Raw genomic sequence first — 7,500 nt, forward strand, 5'->3', positions numbered from 1 at the left:
TCCACTTAAAACATATTTCCCCCCACTGTGGCCCAGGGAACGGCCTGTTAAAAATGTCCAGCTCTGCTCTCACAACTGAGTCCAAGTACAGGCTGTGGGTATTGTCTCTGGATGAAAGGCTGTGCTTGGATATTTTGGATCAAATCTATGTATGAGAGAGAATAGGTGTTTTCTTGGATGAGGGGTGTGTGTTTATGCCTGCGATCAACAACCCCCTCTCCTCCCCATTGTCTGTTGTTGAATGGACAGTTTGGCCTCAAGGGTAAAATTACTCTACTGGTATTACATGTTCAGCACATAATACAATAAGGAAAACACAAACAGGATTACATAATCTCCTGAGGAGTGGATGTGAGGATAAACAAAGCACTTGAAACAAAGACATGGTTTTGGCTTTGAGCCACTTCACTAACACAGTAGGCTATAGTGCAGTTCCTCAAATAAGGCAATCAAGTTGAAACAGCCTATATTTGGTCTGTGAGTATATGCCATACAGCCAGTATCATGGGTCTCTATTGTGGACGTTTGTTGTGGCCAACCACCAACGAGTCATATTTCATCCGATTAAAATTCGCCCCAAGAACATAATGCACTAATCCAAAACTTCACAGTCGTCCGCCGTTAATAAGCGCCATCCCGTGCCATTGTATTTGATTAATTGGATTTGTTCTGAATCATTGAGCGGCCCGTTTCTGCCAACCAACCAACATCCCCCTTCTTTCTCCTCTCTTGGGTCTCGCTCAGCCACTCCCTCCCTTCTTTCATCCGGAGGCATGAGGGGGGCTCGGCTGCTCAGGACGCCAGCTGATCCCACCGGGTGTTGCACCACGAGACTCCTGCTGTTGCTGCTGTGCCGCGAGCGATCGGTGGAGTCGCGCGCAGACACAACTCCCCGCCCCTCCTCCTTCTGGTACCCCCCCCCCCCCCCCCACGAGGGCCTGAGATCATCATCTAGCCAGTTAGAATCTATTAATCACGGCGTCCTCGTGGTTTCTTTTGTGTGCTCATATGGGGTAGGTTACTTATCTATACCCAAAATTGTAGCGACCAACATTGCCTGGTTTATTATTAACACAAATATGTTATTGTCGTAAGTGATGCAGTCTAAATTCCATGATTTAAATCAACGTAAAGAACAATAGAGAGCATACTGAAGAACAATGTGCTATGAGCATCTTCCTCTTACACCTTCTTGTCGGTTAACTCTGAAGCAATAGACATACGTAACATTATAGGCTATTGATACCTTGAAAACATTAACAATATTGTTCCCCAAACAGTGTAAAGGTCATAGTCTACCACGCTGCAAAGTACAATTAAACGGCAACGACGCTAAAGTTTGTTTGTTTGTGACAGATGCCCGGTATAATAAAATAATATTTTGATGCTTACCTTTTTTGTTCTTCTCCATTCTGCTTTAATCCAGGGTGTGTACCTAACGCCTAAAATCTTCCGCTCAGTGACAATAGAGTTCCCTTTTACACGGGGGCTTGGTTCTCTGTCCGAGCGGTCCTATCTGTGGACCACCACGCTCAGGCAAGCAAGCTGTCAAATGCAGTCGAGACTGACAATGAGATCAGCCTATCAGCCAATTGTTATGACTAGCCATAAGCCAATGGTGCGCGGTGAAGGGCGGGTTCATTATCTGTCAGGATGCCTAGAGCACAAGGAAAACCCTCCTGAACTTCCAAGGGAGTTGCAAATTTAAAGATGGTCTCGTCTGATTGCCTGTTTTTATGTAATTACAGTACAGACAAGATCAAACAAAGTGTTTGCCTTAAGACACCACAAAATCCAATTTCCTGTGTTGTCTCATTCAATGTTTATTTTCAGTCTAAAAGAGAAGTGTAGGTGCTAGATAAGAACAAAACTGGGACAAGAAACCTAATTGAATGAAACATTTATTTCAAGATGGACATCAGTATTTATTGCAAACCAGCGAAGCGAATAAAGGAAGGAATTGATAGCCAAAGAAAAGGCTTTTTAGTAACAGCATTATATGTTAACCCTTTATAGTCATATTTATAATTTCTGGCGAGCGACAGTCACATCAAATCACAGCACTGACCAAGAGTTGCGTCCTGTAGGTAACACAGTTGTTAGTTTGCATACACAACTCAAAACAGTGAAAACAATGGTTAGAACTGTAGTCAATTGGCAATTCAGATTTGTTAAGCACTAGTAACTGTATATCATTCGAAGTGTCTGTTGCAACACAAAGACGCATTTGTAAAAGAGAGAAAAAAATATTTATATATTAGAACATTAAATAAAAAAAAAATGTATTTGGTGAAACAGAGCCATTCCAAAGACACAAAACACATTGCATTCTTACATTTTTGTTGGTTATTATGTCTTATATGTGTGGTCTGGCTTGTTGCCTTCACTTACAAGCAAACTCTGCCAATTCCGAACCCTGTCACAAAGACCACTTGACTTGAGCATGTTTGTTTATTTTTCAGTCGCTGACAAGTAAAACAAAAATAAATATCCTGTGGCGCAATGGTACAGTTTTGACAAGAAACACATTTACAAGGGGATGACCAGAGAGCAAGTGAACTGAAAATAAAACCGATTACAACTGATTTTTTTTTATTATTATTCCACTGGCAAGTGGTCTTGGTGTATGGTCATGTGTATTTGTAGGCCTATGTGTGTGTGTATGTGAATGAGTCTGCATATGTGAGTGTGTGTGTGTATGTGTGTGTGTGGGTGGATGCTGTGTTTGTTAAAGGGATAAAAGGAAACTAGTTGGGCAACAGCTCTGGTGTTTCCTGCACTCGGAGGTCGGCTTATCTGGCCTGATCTGTGGTCAGCAACAGGCAAGCTGAGTCTGTAACTGTGGCCCTGCTTTGCTTAAAACACACACAACACACACACATACAAATATAAAATTGGACAGAAACATCAGTTTTCTCCCACTCTCAAGCACTCGCACACACACACCCCTGTTTCCACAGCTGTTCAAATAAGACTAATACAGTCCACACAAGCAACCCACCATGACGCCTGTATGCAGGAAGGCCTTTCTCACACTATGCAACTGGATTCCCCCTCCATTTTAATAACGCTCTAATAATATTATAACAGTGATATACCTCTCCCTACATCTCTCACTCCCCCTCTCTATATATCTCCCTTTCCTACACACACACACACACACACACACACACACACACACACACACACACACACACACACACCTGTCTTACAATGTTGAAACAGCCTGCAGAGTTACCATCTGATATGTCACTTCCACAGCTCTTCGAGGAACTTGTTCTCTCGATGTTTGATTTGGCATACACATATGCATGACATACATATATAGACAAGTCCACTGTTGGCAAAGCAGGACACGTGTTTTTACAAGGTATAAAAAAACAGTTCAAACTGCCTAATTTGGTTTCAAATCAGGACACAAGCTGGGAAAGAACAGATATCTTACATGGCTAGTTAGCACAGTTAAGGAGGGCAGGGGGCATTGCCAATATGTCTCCATAATAGGTGTATTGATATGAGGATTTGGGACTTACAACATTGTATGCCGAGTGTGCAGGCATTTCAGTTAAATGTCTCATAACAAAAACATACCCAGCTTTTTCCTGCCAGAATTTTAATAGAGAAGCATGCACAGACACAGACACACACACAGAGACACACACACACACAGACACACACACACACACACACACACACACACACACATGTGAACTAAAACACTCAGTGCAATCCACTGGGATAATGAAGTTGGTGATACAATCATTCAGTATTTTTACCCCAGGAGTGATTCAGAGAGATGACTGGTATGATATGGCCAACTGCACAGGCTCACAGCATTGTGCCTCTGGATGCTTGCAGTTGCATACCAGACTAACATGTATATACTGTACATACACTTCATCTCTTTATCAGAGAGAAAAGTAAAATACATTTTCAATTTGATTTTACACTGGGGAAACCCCTGAAACCCATGCTATGTATTGTCATACAATATAAACAAATCTGTAAAGTTTTGTGCAGAACTCAACAAATAAGTAAAATAGTATGATGCTCTGAGTAGGTTGTCTAAGCTACATCATGTCATGGTTCTATCAACAGTAGGGGGAAATGGAGAAAGTCAATGCAGTGAAAAACAGTAGACAAATAATCCAGGGGTATCTGCTGGGTATAGCATTCAAACGTTTGTATTGTGTGTACACATGTGTATGTGTGTGTGTGTTGGGGGGGGGGGGTGTATGTGTGTGTGACTTCCAAGTAAAGTGTCATCGCATGTGATAGCTGAATAAATTGCATTTGACCTCCGCATCTTCACAACCCAAAATATGTGTTTATAACTGGGTATGTGGAAACAGGAAAATGTTATTTTTTTTAAGGCCTTAAACGTTAAACAATCTCTCCACCTCCCTTTGCTAACTTTATAACTCATTTGTATCTTCAGGAGGTTACAATGAGCTAACAGATACCAGGCTCTGCTAGTTTTAAAAATCACTCACAGCAAGGACAATCAGCTTAAATTAAAAATAAAACACAAACTCGCATCTTTTTTTCCCCACTGTTGGCAAATCAAACTCGCGATGAAGACAGCAGACAGAAATAGAAGAATCTAGAATAAGGTGCTTTCTTGAGGAGGCTTCTCGTTCAAAGAAAGTTTTGGGTAAGCACGTGGCCCTGGCCAAGCACTGGTTGGCTGATGCTAACCTGGTCTTTGGCAATGAGAGCATGCAGAGAGATAGCGCTGCAGAGGCACTAGCGCTGAGGATGCACTAGTCAGGTGGTGGAGGGACACAGTGAGAGCCCTGAACCTGGTGATGGAAGCTGGCACACCGGAGCAGGGGCTTCATGAACAATAGCAGGAGTGGTATTGCTCCTCACACTTTCTGCAGAGTAACAAGTGAATGGGGGCACAAGGGGTGTGAGGGTGGATGGTGGGGGGGGGGGGGGGGGGGGTAGAGATCCCCTAGAAACCATTTGGGTTAGGGTTTGTATCTAAAACTTCTGGCCAGTTGAACGTTGAAACTGTGGGCCAGCTGAAAGCTGAATTTGTGATCTCGTTCACTTTTCAATACAAAATTTGCTCAAGGAGCAATGGTAGTGCTGCTGACGTAGCTACTTCTTGAAGCTAGGTGATCAAAGCAGCTAAATGTCAAAACCCATCACTAGATTCAAGGTCCCTTGTAACTGTTTCCATTTGGCCTCTCTGATTGGATACCCACAAACGTTTTGGGACCAATCGGCATCCCCTATTGTACGCCCATCCTGGAAGCATTGAAATTTTAGACAACTGATGAGTCAGAAAAACCCATATATCATTGCAATAAATGTTACTTACAGAGGGAGCACACCTGCAAAAGGGCCCTTAGGTCATAATATCCCTTTAGGAATAGTTCTCATTAGGTCATAAGGTTCCTATAGCGACAGTTCTCATTTCTGAGCTCTATCGGTGGAAAAACTGAAGGTGAGTTTTTCAAAGAGAGATGAGTATCTTTTGATGGAAAAAGAGTTAGAAAACACGAGTGTGGAAAGACATCAAAGACAGAAAGAGAAAGAGGTCTGTGTTGGATTAGCTAAAGCTCTTATTTTTTCAGTTTTCGGAGAGCTAAGGTAGCCTTGAGCTGGGCATAAATCAAACAGAGAGAGAGAGAGCGCATAGTGTTAGATACCCCTTATGTAAGAGGCTCAGATATGTGGATAGTAGACTCCAACAAAGTAAAAAGAGAAAGAAAAAAAAAACAGTGAAGAAACACAAAAACAAACAAAGACAAAAAAAAGAAAAGTAAATGGAACGCTACGTGAGAGGAGCTATGCTACTCTCTCCCTTGTTGCCAGGGTAACATTCAGACAGTGTAGGACTCGACCGGATGACCAAACATGTCTCCTGCGTGCGAGTAACATCAGAGTAACACTAGAGTAACATAGGAGTAACGCTAGAGTGACATAAGAGTCGTGCTGTAGTAGAGTCCAGCTTTTGTTGCCTCTGCCTGCCCTCAGGTGGAGACGGTATGATGTCAGGTGTTCAGCAGTACGGCGGCGCCCTTCAAAACGAGGTGTCCCACTCCACACCTCGCAGGGACAAATGACTAGGACACGCAGAGGAAGCGAGAGATGATAAGAGAAAAAAAGAGAGATAGAGAGGGAGAGAGAGAAAGAGAGAGAGAGGGTTCTTCACTCTTCTTTGCAGCGTGCGTTTCAGAAGAGTCGTGCTTTCTTCTTCATGTCGTTCTTCTTCCACAGGGCCATGCGGTCAAATTGCTCGATGGTCATGCCAAACACGTGGTAGAAGTCCTCTGGGGATAGGTGCCTCTAAAATGATCAACAAATCAACCAATCAATCAATCAATCAATCAACAAATCAACCAATCAATCAATCAGTCAAGAAGCAAATATATGTGGGCATATCTTTATATGTATTTCTGAATGCATAGCATCTCTCCAACACGTTGCTTAGCAGGCTGACAGAAATGGGATGACATCTCAAGTCTGACCATGGTACAGGTGGCGCCATAACCTGGCAGAACCCAGACGACCCTTTGGCAAATTTGAATTTGCTCTGCAGATCCCTCTGGCAAAGAGACCATTCACTCCCATTTCCAATTTCCAACTGTTCAGGCGGGCTTAACATGACATTGAAGCAATTTGCGTTTGTTTTTTTCCGTTGCTGTGCATATGTCATCTCCTTCATTGGTCTGATTGGTTTTGGGTTTATCCAATTGCGTCCAGAGGCATTTTGATTGGCGTCCATCGGTGACGTCCCTTGGAAATGGGAGGTGAATATACCTTGTTCAGACCCTATCTCAATTTCAATTTAGATAAGGTCTGGTGCTAACCAGGCTAGTGGCGCCATTGTATGGCATTGATAATAGAAGAAAATAACAAAATGACAGAGCTTAAGATGATTCTCCCAAAATGTTTATATCTGTGACAGGCAGCAGTCTTTAGGTAAGACAACCAGCCAGGGCAAGAGTTGAACTTCATTGAGGACTCGTAACTGATTCCTGGGCCCTCCAGTAGTGAAACAGATGACCCATCCAAACAGCATCTCCATGGAGACATGTAAATAGCAATAGCCTACAACATCCCATATCACTGACTCACAATCTGCCGTCTCCATAGCAAAGCAGTCACCTCGCAATGCAGGATTCCAACTCACGCATCTGCTCCCACTTTATAGAAATCTGATAAAGGCCATGAATGCATGTCCTATATAGACACATGCACGCTCAGACACACACACACACAGGTACACACGCAGGCACACACGCACATACACACACACACACACACAACAATCACTTTAAGTTAAGTTCCTCTACACACAAGGAATTGGGATCTATCATTTTGACTCAATGCACACAAATGCACATGTGATAAAGGCTATGAATGCATGTCCTATGTAGACACATGCACACTCAGACACACACACACACACAGACACATACACACACACACACACACACACACAGACAGACACATACACACACACACACACACACACACAGACAC

General features: G+C 43.0%; 2 protein-coding genes across 2 annotated transcripts in view; both read right to left on the minus strand.

Moving 5' to 3' along the window:
* afap1 (actin filament associated protein 1) overlaps positions 1–1,510 on the minus strand; it is an 84,029-nt gene extending 82,519 nt beyond the window's left edge. The window contains exon 1 of the mRNA XM_076289196.1: positions 1,393–1,510. Within this exon, the coding sequence (XP_076145311.1) occupies positions 1,393–1,411 (19 nt within the window). The 5' untranslated portion in view covers positions 1,412–1,510. The remainder of the gene's footprint in view (positions 1–1,392) is intronic.
* A 374-nt stretch (positions 1,511–1,884) lies between these two features.
* ablim2 (actin binding LIM protein family, member 2) overlaps positions 1,885–7,500 on the minus strand; it is a 78,752-nt gene continuing 73,136 nt past the window's right edge. The window contains exon 21 of the mRNA XM_076289216.1: positions 1,885–6,300. Coding sequence (XP_076145331.1) covers positions 6,187–6,300 — 114 coding nt within the window. The 3' untranslated portion in view covers positions 1,885–6,186. The remainder of the gene's footprint in view (positions 6,301–7,500) is intronic.

This window comes from Alosa pseudoharengus, unplaced genomic scaffold (assembly GCF_046254945.1).
Source record: "Alosa pseudoharengus isolate Yale_2024_CS ecotype anadromous, Long Island Sound unplaced genomic scaffold, YU_APseudo_1.1 YU_APseudo_1.1_scf_17, whole genome shotgun sequence".
In the NCBI taxonomy this organism is placed as follows: Eukaryota; Metazoa; Chordata; class Actinopteri; order Clupeiformes; family Clupeidae; genus Alosa; species Alosa pseudoharengus.